The 18,810-nt window shown below is 42.8% G+C and overlaps 1 protein-coding gene across 1 annotated transcript in view; it reads left to right on the top strand.

Moving 5' to 3' along the window:
* The window catches only part of LOC143353509 (roundabout homolog 2), a 46,916-nt gene extending 29,414 nt beyond the window's left edge, over positions 1 to 17,502 (top strand). The window contains exons 3-11 of the mRNA XM_076786895.1: positions 8,711 to 8,861; positions 8,982 to 9,112; positions 10,224 to 10,490; positions 10,687 to 10,967; positions 11,064 to 11,585; positions 12,828 to 13,172; positions 13,264 to 13,602; positions 14,511 to 16,605; positions 16,704 to 17,502. Of these exons, the coding sequence (XP_076643010.1) occupies positions 8,711 to 8,861; positions 8,982 to 9,112; positions 10,224 to 10,490; positions 10,687 to 10,967; positions 11,064 to 11,585; positions 12,828 to 13,172; positions 13,264 to 13,602; positions 14,511 to 16,605; positions 16,704 to 16,885 (4,313 nt within the window). The 3' untranslated portion in view covers positions 16,886 to 17,502. The remainder of the gene's footprint in view (positions 1 to 8,710; positions 8,862 to 8,981; positions 9,113 to 10,223; positions 10,491 to 10,686; positions 10,968 to 11,063; positions 11,586 to 12,827; positions 13,173 to 13,263; positions 13,603 to 14,510; positions 16,606 to 16,703) is intronic.
* The last annotated feature ends 1,308 nt before the right edge of the window (positions 17,503 to 18,810 follow it).

The following is an 18,810-nucleotide window of genomic DNA, read 5'->3' as shown; positions in this document are numbered from 1 at the left end:
CGTTATCGACGCTGCCGCCGAAGCGACTCGAATTCCGTTTCCGTTTCCGTACGGACGAACAACGAGAAATGAAACGCTTTACACTGTTTTCTGTGCACGCAGAAGACCGAGATCGAGAAGACCAGCTACGTTCGATAGACCACGGTGTTAAACTTTTGTACCGGGAAAATTAGCGAGTTGGCAGAGTTGAAGTTTCGTAGTTCGCCTACGCGTGCAGTGTGCACACACCGTTCGCTGTCTTCGATCGATCGAGCACGCGGTGCACACCGCGGCGGTTCACGGTACGAATCCCGTGCGCAAAGAAAAACAACAAAAGTTCGGTCTGTTGTTCGAGGATCGACTAGAAATAGAAGCCGCGCGTGCGATCGTGGTATAGAACGACGACAGAACGGAAGAGAAACGCGAAAGCCTAGAGTATCGTTTCTAGAGGAAAAATTGATTTTTTTTCCGTAAGGCAAATACCACCGATAAATGCAACAATCTGGAAATGTTTCAATCTTTCGAAATTTGAGAGTCGTTCGATCAGCGCAGCTAGTGTACCAACGTGTAGTACGTATAGAGCGTATAGAGTATAGGTGCATGCGCCTACTTTTACGCCTACCACGGTATGGGGATTCGCGATCGACTACCCGTATACGGATATCCTTTCCGTACGCGTACATGGACACACGGTGGAGCCCGTGCTTGTACCCGTGCTCGTGATCGCGTTCGCGTGTGTACGTACGATCGGTACAGGCACGCAGACGTAAAGGCAGCGGTCACCTCGGCTAAAACTTGCGGCAAGGAACCGAGCAACCAAGCGTGCAAACATGCAAGCATGCTAACGCGCACTCATACGGAGATATCTCTGCGAGTATTTGCATTCAATGCTCTTACCAACCAAGCAAGTATCCCTTCTACGTAGGCATTGCCACTGCTGCCACCGGGGCCACTGCTTCTCGCCCTTTCTAACCGGTCCTTGTACCATTGTGTTTATTTATGCACTTTAATTATATCGAATATGGTTCTGGGAGAACCCTGTCGTCGGACTTTTATCTTTTCTCTCTCTCTCTCTCTCTCTCTCTCTCTCTCTCTTTCCCTCTCCCTGTGTGTCTGTTTGTGCGCGCGCGCGCGCCTGTGTTTCTATCTCTTTCTTTGTCTGTTGGTCATCTCTTTCGGTTCCTATTACGTCTCTGTTGCGAGGAGGCGCGCGCACGCGCGCACACACGCGCATACACGCAGTTTCCTTTTATCAATACCGCATTGAATCGATTCGACGCAGGAATCGCAAGGATACGCGCAATACAGGCAGAATTTGGTCAAAGTCGACGAAGGAGAAACAAAAGGAGGAAGGCTCGCGGAATGTCTGGGCTCGATCGAGAAACATTTATCTCGGGACACTCGCGCTTATCCCGCATCTCGGAAAGTTGCGCGTATCTGCGTTGCCTCGCGACAACTGCCTACGCGTATGCGCGTAGGTGGCTGCCTTTTTTCTGCATCGTTCTTGGCTTCGATGATCGCACCGCCAAACCAACAACTATTTCTGAACATTATCGATCACCCGAGATTCGAAAATTATCGATTCCAGGTACAGTGAATTCCCGATACAGTGAATTCTCGTTAAGAGTCAGTTGCGCCGTTCCGGTGACTGACTCTTAGACGAAATCCGAGGTTGTCGCCGTGCGACGCATTTGAAATACACGGGGCACGCTGGAAACCTAAGAGTCACATCCGTCTATAAAAGTCATAAGATCCTCGGATTGAATTCTTCTTTCGATGTCCGCCATACTCTAATTCTTCCATCGCTTCCATAAATATTAAATTTGGACTCGTCCGCGAAAATTACGTCTTCCCACCACTGACTATCCTTTGAAATATAGTTTTTTGGAAAATTCAGTCTCTTCATCCTGTTGTTCGCGTTAATATACGGCTTTTTTCGAGCTATTCTTCCATTATAGCCCTCCGATCGTAACACTCTTCTTACGTTTTCCGGGTGCACTGATATTCCACGGTCATTATTTCATTCAGCTGCTTACCTTGGAGCACTTATCGGAGGATCACATTTGATTCGCCTAATTATGGAGCGTTTATCACGAGTATTGAGGATCGGTTTGCGTCCGCCTTGAGAGATAGATTCAATTCTATCTTCGTTCTCGTAACGTCGCACAATATCCCATAACGTGCTTTTACCGATATTTAATTTTGCGAATCGATTTCCCCTTTTCCCGATGAAAAATCACTAATTGTCGCATATCGAACGACGTGTCCTTACTTTTCCGATCCATTTCGCACAAATCTTAAGCAAAAGACTGACAAATATTCGATCTGTAACATACTCTGTACATAGTATGAACGATATGTTTACAAACATTGTTTCGGTCAGTTCCTGGAACCTGGAAACTTGAGAAGTATACCAAGTGTCCGAATATTTTCGTGACATTAAAATGTACTTTCTATCTTTCTTTTATTATTTATGTAATCACTTATCGTAAATAAGCATCTCTTATGTTTTCGTTAACTATACGCTGCATGGTAACATACGCGAAACCTCTTTTTGTTCTTATTGCATAAATGATTGAAGTACGGACTATAATAGTCAAAACTTGGTATAGTGGTGTCCGAATATTTTCGTGACATGAAAATCAGCGTACTTTCTATCTTTCTTTTATTATTTATGTAATCACTTATCGCAAATAAGCATCTCTTGTGTTTTCGTTAACTATACGCTGCATGGTAACATACGTGAAACCTCTTTTTGTTCTTATTGCATAAACTATTGAAGTACGGACTATAATAGTGAAAACTATAGTGGTGCCCGAATATTTTCGTGGCATCAAAATCAGCGTACTTTCTATCTTTCTTTTATTATTTACGTAATCACTTATCGTAAATAAGCATCTTTTTGTTAACTATACACTGCATGGTAACATACGTGAAACCTCTTTTTGTTCTTATTGCATAAATGATTGAAGTACGGACTGTAATAGTCAAAACTTGGTATAGTGGTGTCCGAATATTTTCGTGACCGAGTGTATGCAGATGGCAGCTACTCGATAGGTACGATTCGAACGCTCGGGCGATCCCTACGTTCGTTTCGGAACAAAGAGTCGTTTTTAATCATCTTTGCGACGTGGGCTCGACTAGTTTCGAAGGATTCGTCTCGCTCAGATGGTGGTACTCCCGCGTGAGCTGATGCACGGTCTAACGGGCACACAGGCCGTTTGTCTCCGGACTATACACGCATGATGCGTGGTGCGTGCCACCGGCGCAGCGCAGCGTAGACAGGCATAGACGAAGGGCACAGAAGGGCGCGAAGGGTACGCGCGCCTGCTGCTCTCATTAGTTGGTTCCTGCGGCTCGCGAAAAAGCCTGGGGGTTAGAAGGCCGACTGGGGTGAGAATGGTGAAAAAGACGAAAGGGGCGAGACGGGAGATCCAAGAACCCTTCAATTCTTTCGCTCCAGATCTAGCGTCCGTTAATTGGAGCTTGTTTGACTACGCACCCAGCTTCAACCCCTCTTTCTCTCCCCCTACATCTTTCCCTCTTATAATTTCTCTCCCCTCTCACCTCCTCTTCGCCCTTGCTCGCTCCTCCTACCCGTTCTCTCTTTTTCTCGTATCGTTCCTACATTGACGCTTCATTTGTTTTCTTTTCTTTTCTTTCTTTTTCGCTGTTGCTTTCACTCGATTCCACTGTTTTTCCGTTTGTCCGTCTCCCGAGTCCGATAAACGGCACCAACGATCCCGTGGATCCGGGGTCAAATCCACATTCGTATCCGAATCGAGATCGATATTTAAATGCGAGAGGCAAGTGTACGCGTTATAGGGTATATAGTGTAGGGACTGGAGAAAGTTTGAGGACAGAGAGGATTATATGAGCCGTTCACTGCACAAATCGATTAACTCCACTTTTTGAAAAATCTTAAATTTAAGTGTCAAAGCACTTGGTATAATCATAACTTTTTATATTTATAATCACTTTCCTGAATAATTAAGATTAACACCATTAAACGACAACATTTTTTTGGCCATTGAATAATGAATAATTTATTTCAGAGGCCATTTTGATTAACTCCGTACTCTAATGTAAATCGTTGCTATAATGCAACTCAAATGCACTAGCAAGCGCTGAATAGTTAGACCGGTCCAAACCGCACCTCATACAATTCAAATATGACTATAATGAAGATTCAGAATTTAATGCCATTAATATAACGAAATCTATAGCAGGTAGACCACAAAGTTTGAAAAACGTAGATCAGTCTTTATTATATCCTAAAAGTAGAACTGTGACAAGGAAAAAAAAGGAGAGACATGATAGACCTGCTAAAATTCATTCCTCCGGTTAAACATGATTACTATAAAAACTTGACAAAAAGTCGAAATGACGAGTCCTCACATACAGCTGATGAAGAAGACATTATGTATATTGCTGATAAATTAATCACAAATAATATATTATAACAGAACTGTTAATATTCATGTGTATGGAAAATCTGTAATAAAAATATATAATAATTAACTTTTTCTGTAATAAAAAACATAAAAATTTAAACACTGAATTTAACTTTATTACTTTTTTCACTTGCCAAATCAATTAACTCCACCAGTCACATAAAAATTGTAACATTACTGACGATTATTTTTTGGCTATTCTTTCTTATTAAGTTTATATACCATTAGATGAAAGCTACATCTGTATTTATGCATTCTACAATACTTATTTGAATTTATATTATAAAGGGAATTTTAAAAAACAATGTACATTATTTCATCGCATTTCTCAACTTTTTGTTTTATGGAGTTAATCGATTTGTGCAATGAACGGCTCATATACAGTAACGAGCAAAACTGAGTCTACACTATTTGAAACAACATAACTTTTTAAAAATTAGATCAAATGACTTGAATGTTATCGAGAAGTTAGAAGGATTAGTTTATTGGACGAGGTGTAGAAAATTTTTGAAGAAAGTTTGAATTGGTCGGAATCGCAAAAGAAATAGTAAAAGTTGGTTTTTTTTAGCTTTTTTATCTGAGCCTGTATTGAAAATTTAAAAAATGTGTTTGATTCGCTCGAATAAATCCATGCATGCAATCCATCCATATATCCATGCTGAAAATTTTACCGATATTGGTTAATTCGTCTACGAGTTATAAACGCTTAAAAGTGGAAAAATTGCCATTTTTCACGATTTTCGACTTAAAATCGCACTTTTAATCGTTTACGCCGTATCCAACAACATCCAACATATCCTACTCGAATGTCCTAAATTCTCTTCTCAACGATACAGAATTTCCATCGAAAATGACCTCATGACAAATTTAAACGAGAACAATATTGGAAACGTCCTTTTGTTTCTTAAATCGACTGATATATATAAAATGTTATAAATTTGTTTTTGCTGTAACCCACCACAATGTAAAAAATAACTGTAACCTTCTCTGTTATATTCAATTGTAACTGATGTGGTCGCTAATGACCTAACTGTTAATGCGACCACTTTAAAATAAACGTATACAAAAAAAAAACTCGTAAACGAAGTAACCAATATCGGTGAAATGTTCAGCAAGGATATAATTTATTCGAGTCAATAGAACAGATAGCAAAGCTCAGATAAAAAAGCTGAAGAAATCAATTTTCACTATTTCTTTTGCGACTCCGACCAATTCAAATTCTTTTCATCAATTTTTTACACCTCGTCTAATAAACTGATCCTTCTAACTTCTCAATAACATTCAAGTCATTTGATCTAATTTTAAAAAAAGTTATAAAAAAAAAGACTTTAGCCGTTTTGAGGATCAAAGACCAATACTTCAGAATTTCTCAATAGCAACTTCATTCACAATTCAACAAATTCTTAAGGTTAACGCAACAAACTTTTTTCTCTCGTTACTGTAAGTAGACAGGACGATGAAAACCTAGTCAATCGTCAGCTACAGACGTCACTCTGTCAGTTCCGTTCTGAAATAAATATCCTTACAACAAATATCACGTGTTCGTTGAACAAGACCAGAACAGTTTCAATAATAATGTATATTTTAATCATTTCAACAATTTTAACAATTAATTATACTATTCGAGTCATAAAATTATTTTTTGATATATTTTTGGGGGTGGATAGATATCAATTTATAGGGGATGGAAAATTTATAATTTTTTGCAAATTTTTTATAATATTATTAGTAATTTTTTCAGGGTATTTTTATTTGAGTTTAATTAATCATTATACATGTATAATTACTGAGGATGATAAATTAATTTTGATATTAATATATGTATTAAGGTGATTAATAACTTTTAGATTTCATTTTAGACGTAAAAGAATAGTAAATTTTAATTATTTAAATTTTATTATAAGTATATTTTATTCTATTTTTTTTTTTTTTTTTTTTGTTAAAGACCTTTACCAGAACAGTTTCAGGATTTTCTTCGGTTTCGATACAGCAACGGATGCTGCATAAAGAGAATGACGACGAGGACTATCTTATCTAGCGCTTTCGCCTTTGTTTCCCCAATGTACGATAGAAGAACGGTCTGGACCGGTGCGGCGCGCGGCGCCGCGGCGTCGTGCGTCGAGTCGAGAACCGCCTCTTCTCCCACTGCACGAATTTGTTTCGTATAAGAAACGACGAAAGCTGTTCAAACCGTACCGCTCGGACGTACAGAACTGTTTGTACGGCGCTAACGATGAGCAAACAGAGCGGAACGGTTTAGGCCGATACACTGGCCTAGGTCGCATGACTCATCCGCTCGCTCGTTGACGAGAGACGAGAGACGAGACGAGGAGAGAAGACCGAGACGATCGAAAAGAGAAAGGATCGTGTGTCGGTACAGATGCCGCTCCAACATTTTTCTTCGTTTCCCGTTTATCGTTGAAGCGCGAACGATCGACGCGATTTACGGGACTCCCGACAAATCGTTTTGTCGATCCCGACGGCCCCGATCGAAAGCAAACCCGCGTTCGCAGCGGTGTCGCGCGATTTCGTATCGGTGAACTGTAAACGATCCACCGTAGACGAATCAACGCGTTACCTGCGAAAATTTTAAAAGCCGACCGACCAGCGGGATAAACGCAAAAGAGAAAAGGAGCAAAAACGAAAAGACAAAGCGGGCGCTTTGGCTCTTCTCGTTCCGTGGAAAGTATCGATGGTAAATTCCTCGGTATCGAAACGCGTACCCAATTTTCCGTTCCCCATCGATTCGCTGGTCCGAAATAGTTCCGATCCGGCTACCGTATTTCCACTTAAAGCTTCTATAAATCCTCTTGTCCTCTCGCAACGTTAAACGCAGTTTCTTTGTTCCAAATGGGATACCGTTTTCCCCATTTTCCCCGAAGAAACTACAGAAACTCGAGACACGCGGGGACGGACGCTCGTCCTCGTTCGTTCGTAAAAAAATTCGTACGAAACTTGTACGAGCAAATCGCCCGATTCACCTATAGTTAGTGCCATAAGTGTTCGTACGCTCTTAAAAATCGCATAACTTTGTCAATATTGGACTACTTGAATTTTTTTTTAGAACAATTGGTTCACTACATAAAGTGAAAATTTTTTATAAAAATTGCAATTGGTCGAAAGTGCAGAGAAAATAATAAAAGTTGTATTTTGCGATCTTTTGACCGCTGGAAAATATATGAAATTTTATAAAGTTATTTGCATTGAAATCTCAAACTTACAACTAATTTTAAGTTTTCCAGGAAATTGTCATCCGATTGTGTTTTAGCAAATTCCCTGGCTCTGTACGCGGCATTACAATTTTTCACTTTCGAGTCTTCTTTCTAAAAATGTATATTCCGAAAGCCCGAAAAAATAAATGTTTTTTAATCATTACATGATAATTATTTTGTGTTTTATTGTCTACGCTAAATTCTGTATTATTTATAATCAACTGGAAATGAATGTAACGTTTATTTGAAAAGCGGTCATTTGACCGCCATCGGTAGAAATAGGTATACAGTGACTCCCACTAATACTCGTACGCTCTTAGAAATCGCATAACTTTGTTAATATTGGACTATACTGCTTGAATTTTTTTTGAGAAGTTAGAACTATTGGATCACTACGAAAAAAATTTTTTACAAAAATTGCAATTGGTCGAAAGTGCAGAGAAAATACTAAAAGTTGTACTTTGCAACTTTTTTGTGTGGACTTGCATTGAAAATGTAGAAAGTACGATTTGTAGATGAATTATACATATTCTGAGAATTTCCTCAAAATCGGTGAACGTTGCAATCAGCTGCAGGTGTTCCAAAATGATCACATAAATTCCCTGAGAAGGCCAAAATTCTGCGACTTTCGCCCTTAAGTTTTCATCGTTAAACATTTGTAGCTCGGTGCAATGTTGACCGATTTAGATGAAATATTCAGAATATGTATAATTGATACGGATGCACAAAACGTACTTTTTAAATTTTGAATATAACCCCGCATAAAAAAGTTGCAAAATGCAACTTCTAATACTTTCTCTGTAATTTCGACCAATTGCAATGTTAATCAAACATTTTTCTCACGTTATGTGGTGATCCAATTGTTCTAACGTCTCAAAAAAATTCAAGTAGTACAGTCCAATATTGACAAAGTTATGCGATTTTTAAGAGCGTACTTATGGGACTGACGGTATACGTCGAGCGCGTATGTAACAACGAATCGTGTCGAGCTTCGATCGCCTAAATTGTTCAATAGGAAAGGAAGCCTGCCCTGATTTATATATCATACGAATTTCTTTGTTGCAGTGCTGAGGGATGACTTTCGCAAAATACCGCAAAACACCAGAGTCGCGGCTGGGGAAACCGCTTTGTTGGAGTGCGAACCACCTCGCGGAAATCCTGAACCGACTTTGCATTGGAAGAGGAACGGTGCCAAGATAAAACTGGACGCTAAACGGTAAATCAAAACCAAACGGTATCGTAGATTCGCAATCTTTTCGATTTCGATTCCGATTCGCGGATAATAGGTACGAGCGTTCGCTAATCGATCCGTCATTGTCGTGTTTTCTTTACGCAGGATCACATTGGTGGACGGCGGAAATTTGATGATCTCCGATGTCAGGCAAACGGACCAAGGAAAGTACCAGTGCGTCGCCGAGAACATGGTGGGAGTGAAGGAGTCCGCGGTGGCATTGTTGACGGTTCACGGTAACGAATCGTTCGAAACGGGAGAGAATTAGTGTTCCTTCTCGAGAATTTCTCGAGAAATTTTATAATTGAATTTTATAATTGAAATATTCCAGTATTTCTCGAGAAATTTAAATGTAGGAAAATTCTTATGAATCTCATTTATTTTATAACATAAATTCTTAAGTTCTCTTAAATTCTGATTTAAAACTAGAAAAACTGGATACTGAATTGAGCAATGAGTTTCCTATTGTCATTAAAGAAGAAATATCTAAAAGAAGAGACAAGATCGCTGTATCCCTTATGAAATATCTGCTTAATCCAGAGTCTCTGCAAAAAGATTCAGAAGATACATTTTCTTATTTAACATCCAAGGCAGATACGTATAAAATGGCGAAACAAATTCTAAGCAGACCTTTTGGAAAATATAACAATGATCCTTATGAAAATAGTGAAAAACTTTCAGATTCTCAGAATGAGGAACTATCACTGAAAAAACAGAATTAGAAATTGCAGATAGCCTTCAAGAATTTAGTGTCAAGAGTTTAGCGGCAGAGGAAAATAAATTCCGGACTCTAACAAAGGAATTCCAAATTTTTGAGTCGACTGAAAAAAGGACATCCAATCTTCAGCAACTTTTCGATGTTCTGTATACGATAAAGCCAACATCCACACAAAATGAAAGAAATTTACGGCTACAGATTTTGTTAAAAAAAAAAAAGAAGTAGATTAATTCTACATTAGACGCATTATGCTTCTTAAGAAGTCATTTCAAAAGAAAAGCGTAACGTTTCACTTTATAAAAGTTTGGTAAAAGTTTCCGAATATTTTTGTATCTTATTAACCCTTTGCACTCGAAGCTATTTTAATTCCAAAACGAAACATTTCTTCCCACCTAGAATATTAGTAATGTAACAAATATTTTGAATAACGATACAGCAATTTTTAGTGGTGCTTCACAGTCACCATTCGAGTGCTAAGGGTTAAAAATTCTCGAGAATTCTCGAGAAATATGGTCTTACTGTTCATTTCTCGAGAAATGAAAAATGTTGAGAAATCAGGAACACTAGATAGAATGCATACCGAGAGGGAGTCCTAATCTCTCTAATCGATTCTCGTCGATTGTCCACAGTGAAACCGTACTTTCTGGGGACACCGGCGAACCAGACGATATTGACGGGTCAAACGGCCGAGTTTACCTGTCGCGTCGGTGGCGATCCTCCGCCCGAGATACTCTGGCGACGAGACGACGGGAAAATGCCGATCGGCCGGGCGCACATCTCGGACGACAAGAGCCTGCGGATCGAGAAAGTAACATCGTTGGATCAGGGCACGTACATTTGCGACGCCGAGAACGGTGTCGGCGCGATATCGGCGAGCGCGACTCTGACGGTGCATTGTGAGTGTCGCATGTCCCATGTCCCGTGTCTCCGTATCCCCCGTGTCGCATGCCGTATGCCGACTCGCATACAGAATCAATTGATCGAACACCGTTCCCGTTTACTTTCGCTTTCGCCCTCGCGCGCGCGGTAATCGATTCGATTCCCATGTATCTCTGCTAGTATCTCGTTCGTGCATCGATTACCTTTTTCCAGCGAGACCGGTCTTCACCAATTTTCCGAAGGACGAGGCTGTCGGCATCGGATCGAACGCATCGTTTTCCTGCGCGGCTCGCGGCGCACCGAAACCCTCTATATTCTGGACTCGCGAGGGCTCCCAGGAACTGATGTTCCCGGGAAAAGAGTATCAGGACCGTTACAGAGTGACGGCGGACGGAAGTCTGCTCGTTACGAGGGTCACGGCGAAGGACGAGGGACATTACGTCTGCAGCGCGATCAGTCTAGCCGGCGCGAGCACGGCAACGGTTTTCCTACAGGTACCCTGTGACTCTTTCGACAGTCTCGACTTTCTTTCACGTTTATAATAGTACGGTTGTACGGTTGTAATACGCGGTTTTTCGGTTTGTCGACAGGTTACGTCGATCGAAGATGCTCCGCCGCCCATTATCGAATTGGGACCGACGAATCTAACGTTGTCCGCGACCAGCGAAGTTTCGATGGCGTGTCGAGCGACCGGAACGCCCACCCCCAAGATACGATGGCTGAAGAACGACGCGGTGCTGCGACAAGAGGATTCTCGGTTCGCGATCGCGAGCAACGGTACCCTCTCGATAAAGAATCTCCAGCCGAGCGACGCCGGCCTTTACAGCTGCGTGGCCTCTTCCGATTCCGGTAACGCGACGTGGTCCGCGAGCCTGACGATCAGCCCGGACGCGAGTCACCGGCGCAGCCTGGTCCCGGACGCGTCCGCTTTGCCCGAAAGCCCGAGCAAACCGAGGATAACGAACGCCACGAGCAACACGGTCACGCTCGCCTGGACTCCGGGCCACTACGGCGCCAGCAAGATAATCGACTACACCGTCGAATACTATGCCACCGATCCAAAGACCGGTTGGCTGGTTGCCGCGACGGACATCGCCGACGACACTTACACCGTAAGAGAACGCCAGCTAATAGTATTCGCGTCGGTATCCAGCCAATTGGTATCACCAATCACCTGTATTGTCTGTCATCTTCTAGGCATTATCCATTTGGTTGATTAGGTGATTGGCTCTCTCCGCAGTTGGAATAGTCTGGCCGCTATCAATTTGTTATCTTTTTCTCGCGATTTATCGTTTCTTCCTTTTTCTTTGTATAATTTGTATTACGTAGGTATATACAGTCTGTTCCACGAGAGCGTGGACGCGATATCTGTGAAATTTGATACCCAATACAGCAAAGATTGTGCCAGTCGAAACATACAATGTCTCCTCTATAGCCCGAATTCTCTTAGTATCGTTTCTGTCACTGAGAAGTTCGAGTCATTTCGAGAAGAGTATACGATCGCTAAACGATTCGAAGCAGTATTATTGTGCCAGCACCCGAAAGGGCCAGAAATGAGTGTTGGAAGTGCAGCAAAATATCTGCACGAGTCTCGCGAATTTGTAAATGAGTGGGTGCAACGTTATAAAGAGACGAATTGTGTCGACGATCTCCCTGATCGAGGTTCGAAGCGAGCTACGACGAAAAGGGATGATAAAGCAATTCTGCAGCTTTTTTCGAAAGATCCGACACTTTCCTTACGTAAAGCGCAAGCAATGTTAGCAGAAAAGGGCATAAAAATAGGCACAGTAACAATTAAACGTCGGTTGGAAGAAAATAAAGTTGCATGGCGTGGTACACTTTCGAAGCCGTTGCTTTCAACAAAGCACGTCGAAGAACGATTATCGTGGGCACATGAAAACGTTTGTCGTGATTGGAACAATGTCGAATCTTAGTCCCCCGATGCCAGTCCAATCGAAAATGTTTGGTCTCTCGTGAAGTACAAACTCCGAGGAAAGCGTATTTGAAAATTGAAGACGCTGGTTCGTCGTATTCGAGAAATATGGAGATCTCTTCCTGTCTCATACGCTGCAAAGCTGGTCGAATGTATGACGTTGTGAAGCAATAATCGCTAATGCTGGTGATTGGACACGTTATTAAGCAAGTGTAGTTCTTTAAATGTCCTTTCGACCTATACAATCTTTTTTACAGAAAAGATTTATTTGCATTCAGACATCGCGTCCACGCTCTTGTCGAACAGACTGTAAATGCGAAATTACAAATACGAAAGAACGGTAGATAAGCGAGGCATTTGTTTACGCCTTTTCCTCTCTCGCTCTCACTCTCCCTTTCCGTCTCTGTCTCTGTCTCTTCAGGTAACGAACTTGAAGCCCGACACCAATTACGTGTTCCTTGTCCGTGCTAGAAACGGTCAGGGTATTTCGCTTCCCGGGCCTCTGTCGGAAGTAGCGCGGACCAGCAGTAGCAGTAGTAGCAGCAACAACAGCGGCAACGGAAGTAGCAACAGCAGCGGTAGCAGCAACAACAGCGGCGGCAGCAGCGGTAGCGACAACGACAGCAACAGCAGTAATCTCGATCGACAACAACAAACGATACCGCAATCCGAATTGATTCGCGCGAGGGATCGTCTGAACAGCGAGATTCTCTACTTGAAAGAGGTTCAGCCTTTGAACAGCACCAGCGTGAAAATCGTGTGGGACGTAAGTAGGATGTAATCGTGTTGTGTAACCGTTTTGCGGATGATGGTTCGTTAAATAAAAGTTGCTCGTTCTTTCTCGGAAACGCGTTCAGATCCTCGGAGCCGCGGACTTGGTCGAAGGTCTGTACATACGGTACCGCGAGGTATCCGACAAACCGGAATATCGGATGGTCACGGTGCTGAACGCCGGAGCAACCAGCTACGTTCTAACCAACCTGAACAAGTACACGCGGTACGAGTTTTTTCTAGTTCCATTTTTCAAAACCATCGAGGGAAGACCGAGCAACGTGAAACTGGCCACCACGATGGAAGACGTACCGTCCGGTGCCCCCGAAAACATTCAAGTCGGCATGATAAACGTTACCTCGGCGTTCGTTCGATGGTCACCGCCGCCGAAGAACGCGCAAAACGGACAATTGATAGGATACAAGGTAACTAATCGATGCGACGCACAGTGGGCCAAAAGCGCCAAAACGTGGCCAAAATGCAGAAAATGAATTTGACGTTAGGAAGTAAATACTATACATAATAATAACATTGGATTTATATTAATTAATGTTTGGAATGTATGAAGTGAACGATAAAACTTAATGCACAGATTTTACAAATGTATACGAAAAGTTGTATATTCCACAATATTCCACGGAGATTCTTGTCGAGTCTTGTAGTAGACACTATTATTTAACATTATTTTGAAAAAGTAGCTGCCCAAAACTGCCCTTTTCTTAATGCGATCCATTTTTGTGACGCAGAGGTATGTATTTAGTCATGGTACTAATTACAAGCATGTTTTCTCGAGAAATTTAGAAGTTATAATAAAATTTGTTAAATAAGCATTGTATGGTTCCACTTATAGAGTTTTCTGATACAACAATTTCTTTTTTAACAATAATTTTTTTATTGTTTAAAAAAAATTTTATTTTTGTTTTTTGTAATTTTGACATCAGATTCATATTCGCCGGTCCGAAAAATATGGGAATACTAATTTTCAAGAAAGTCCAATCATTTTTTTGGTTACGCATCCGCCATATTGAATCCGCCATTTTGTTTTTTACAATTTTGACATCAGATTCATATTCGCCGGTCCGAAAAATATGGGAATACCAATTTTCAAGGAAGTCCAATAATTTGTTTGGTTACGCATCCGCCATATTGAATCCGCCATTTTGTTCTTTTGTAATTTTGACATCAGATTTATAATCAGCGACCCGAGAAACCTATGAGTATCAATTTTGAACTAAATTGAATTACTCCTTCCTATTTTGTCCCCGTTTTGGCGCTTTTGGCCCACTGTGCGACGTGATAAGATTCGATCCACTAATTTCCTCGATCGTTCCAGATTCAAATCAAGTGCAACAAGAGCAACAAGGTGTTGGGTCAGATGTCGTTGAACGCGCCCACGACTTCTGTGATCATCAACAGCTTAACGACCGGTGACGTTTACACTGCCCGCGTGGCCGGATTGACACGCGCTGGTCTCGGTCCGTTTTCCAGCCCGACCATTCTGAACATGGACCCGAGACAGTTGACCCAACTGCCACCGAGAACCGATTCGAGTCAGAGGACCGTCTCTGTCATCAGCGAAACCTGGTTTCTGGTACTGATGATCACGGCGGTGCTGATGGTGATCAGCGTCGCCGCGTTCCTCGGTATCGTCTACGTTCGACGAAGGCAGGCGATGAGCAAACAGCTGGGCCACTTGAACGTACCCGTCGGCACGGCCAACGATATTTGTCAGCTGAACAAGGACGCTCTGTGGTTGGAACGCGGCTGGCGACCGAGCAACACCCTTCAGGCCTCGACCACCGACAAGGACTGCGAAACGAAGCTGCTCGGCAATCCTAATCAAATGGGTCTGCCGCCCGGCATCGTCGGAATGACTGGCTCGGAGTACGCTGAGGTCAATCTGACCACTTTCTACAACACGAGGAAACAGTTGCAGGCTCCGCCGGAACCGTACGCCACCACCACGCTCTGTATGCCAACGCGTAGTCCCGAATCGGCCGAGACCAGCGGTCGCAAGTCGAATTCCAGCGACTCGTGTCTGAAGCCGGACTACTCCAGCCTCGATTCGAATTTGGATCGCAACAAGTCGACGATCTCGCCGTGCAGCGACAACGCGGGCAGCATCTACAACGGCGAGGAGAACGCGGAATCACACAGGAGAACGCATCAGTACAGAATGCCGCTTCCGAACGAGAATCAACCGCCGAATTGGTGCGACATGCTACCTCCGCCACCGGATCATCCACCCTCATTCGAGGGATCCCTCGGTTCGACCAGAGCAACGCATCTGCACTCCCACTCGCATCCTCATCCGCATCCCCATTCGCATCCGCATTCGCACCCGCATCAACACCAACACCAACACCAACATCAATACCAGTACCATCATCACCATCAACAGTCGCCGCAACAACAGCAGCAACTCGGCCATCAATATCAACATCAACATCACTATCAACAGCAGCAGCAACAGCAACAACAACAGCAACAATATCAATCCGCGTTCAGTCCTCATCTGGGTAAACGAAGCATCGACAGGCAAAACGATCTAGACTCGATGACCGGTTCGGGATTACCGTTGGGTTTGGGCTTGGGTCTAAGCTCGAATTCGGGATCCGGGTCTGGATCCGGTTCCGGGTCCGGTTGCGGTTCCGGTCCCGGATCGGGAAATTCTCAAAGTCCGCCGAGTCCACCGATCAGAGCGACCAACAACTTGAGCGGTTCGGGATTGATTTGGAACGGCTCGAATCATTGTCAGCAACAGCATCAGCAACAATTACAGCAACAGACGGACGCAGCTGCTGTTCCGCAATCGAGCAACGTTCATCAGCAAAACAGATACACCAGCCTGCCTCCGCAGACGAATCCGCCGTCGTTGCCCGCTCTTCCGCAGGGATTCGAACGTTACGAGTACAAGTGTAACAGCCAGGAAAACGAGTACGAGAGCGGCTCGGTGTTGTACGGTCAACGGAACGACTCGCCGCTCGAGGATTACGATTCGAGCGCGTATTGTCGCGTGAACCGAACCGATTCTCGTTCGGAACAATCGATCGTGAACGAAAATATGTATCGCCGTCACGACGAGGACTGTTATCCGTCGGAGAATCTCTACCAAACGGAAACCGAGGAATGGGACCGAAAGTCGTGCGACTCGAACGCCCACTCGGACATTTGTTGCTCCTGTTCCGAGTCGAGTTGCCTGTACGGCAACACGCTCGACTACAACGATCAGTTCACCGCGACGTCAGCGAATTGTCTTCACGGTAGAACCGGATCTCGAAGCAGAACCGGCAGGAGTCCCCGCAGAAGAAACGCCAGGAACTCTTCGCCAACCTACAGTAGCGGTGATAGCAATTACTCTTGTATTCCCCCGAGGCAATCCGGAAGTATCGGCTCGCAGGAAAGGGGGAGGCATAATCGTGGGAAAGGTTAGTAAACTACGCCGGTTTCTTTTCACGTATACGCGTACAGTATGTATGTATGTGTATTTTCTAAAACGTCACTGTTACATTTACCCTCCGAACAGACAAAGTGCCTAGTTTCACCAGAGTCGGCGGTTATTCTCAACACAATTCCACGGGTTCGAACACGGTCAGCAGTTCCGGAAGTCAAAGGTACAACAAGTTGAGCAACGTATTCGCCGGAGGTAGCAATTCGAACGTTCCTCCCGCGGATAGTAGTCGACCGGCGGATCTTCGTGACGGTTAACGAGACAACGTTACGAGCGCATCCTTGCCGCTGCTCTCGATTATCGTCCACGGGCGAGCCGATTCCTTCGACAACTATAAAATCTATAAGAACTACGAGAACTGGTCACGTTTCCGCGGTGTCACTTATATTTACATAGATCGCTCGGTCATCTTCTTCGTTCTCCTTTTGTTCGTTCCTCTTCTTCGAACCTCTTCGTATTCTTTCCTAATCCCTGTCGAGCGCCACGCTTCATTTTTCCTCGTACAGCAGAATTTCTGTATCGAACAAGACTACACTCCCAAAGAAAAAGATAGCACACGCGTTATAATTATGGTACAGGAAATGTGGCAATGATACGGAAAGACTACCTTCTACTGATATATAAACATAACTTTTATTGAGTTTTCTTCAACGAATTCTCGTCGTAAAAATACAAATAGCCAAATGAATACAGACAAAGTGATAGCACATCTGAAAAATATTCCATATTATATAAATTTAAAATAGGACAAATATGAAAATGATATAACTGTGTTTAATAATGTGTGGAACCTCCGTCGTTCTCAATTACTTCTATCATCCTTTTTGATAAGGATTTATACAGTACTTTAATTGAAGATTGTGATCAATTTTTCCATTCCTCTTTAATACTGATTTTTAAGTCATTTCAATTTTCAAATTGTCTACCTTCTGCGTAGACAGCTCTCGATAATAATCCCCAACCATTATATTTAAGTGCGGGGAGCACTTTCTGTAATCGTTACTTTCCGTTTCGTTTTCTTAAAATAAGAATTGCGTTATTTCACTGTCAGATAATCTTTTACCACGGCCCATCACGAAATGCGACAGATACCAATATCAAGAACCACTGAACACCGACTGACCACTTTAACTTCCTTAAACCTCGCGACATATTGAAGAAAATCAAAATAAACCTTGAGTGTGCTATCATTTTGTCTCTGTCTATTTGTGTGTTTACATTCCTCCTGAGAGAATATCTCGTAGAAATTCCAATATAGATAGTGTTTACATATTAGTAGAAGGTAGCCTTTCTGAAATCATTGGCACATTTCCTGTACCATAATTATAATGCGAGAAATTAAAGATAGCACGCGTGTGCTATCTTTTTCTTTGGGAGTGTATATGACACTGACTTTCATACGGTACGAGATGGAACGGGTTTGATGTACGGAAACATTTCAGAGTAATTCCGTGGAAAGTTTTCGTGATATTTTCTTTTTCTTTTCAATTTCGAATACGTTCCACCATGTACATACGCGAGTATAACGATCGGTCGAGACACTTCCATTGCTCGAGTTGTCCAGATATTTTCGATTTCGTCTCCGGCCTGTAGCCTCGTCGAATGTACAACGATGCGAATAGGGAAAGAAGGTGAGCGAGCGAACGGTATGCTTGAGCATCGTCTAGATTACGTTTACGACTACGATTACGATTACGATTGCGTAAAAATAGAAATTATAGCGTAACGAAGTTGTGGTGTACGTTGAACGGTGTATCTGTATAGGTTGTTTTTCCTACTTCGCGGAGCGAATAGCAATTTACAATTTAACAATTTACAATCTAAAGCGTAAACTTTTCAATTACTATCCGCTCGCGCGCACACTTGGATCCAGCGACGGCATTTATTTTATGAAGATTCGAAATTCTCGTCGCGACGTTCCGCGTAAGTGTGCGCGCGTTGGCGCGCGTGTGCGTGCGTTGGCTTTCGCGACACACACGCACAACGTTCCTGAACTTGTCTGCAAGCAACAAATCGCAAAGATTATACAGTACAGGCTCGACATTATGGTCTCTCGACTGGTGTTCCTGATTTCTCAACGTTTTTCATTTCTCGAGAAATGAGAAATAAGACTATATTTCGCGAGAATTTTTAATAAAATAAAAAAATATTCGGAAACTTTTACCAAACTTTTATAAAGTGA

This window comes from Halictus rubicundus, chromosome 4 (assembly GCF_050948215.1).
Source record: "Halictus rubicundus isolate RS-2024b chromosome 4, iyHalRubi1_principal, whole genome shotgun sequence".
Taxonomy (NCBI): domain Eukaryota; kingdom Metazoa; phylum Arthropoda; class Insecta; order Hymenoptera; family Halictidae; genus Halictus; species Halictus rubicundus.
This window is presented reverse-complemented; position numbering and strand designations above follow the sequence as displayed.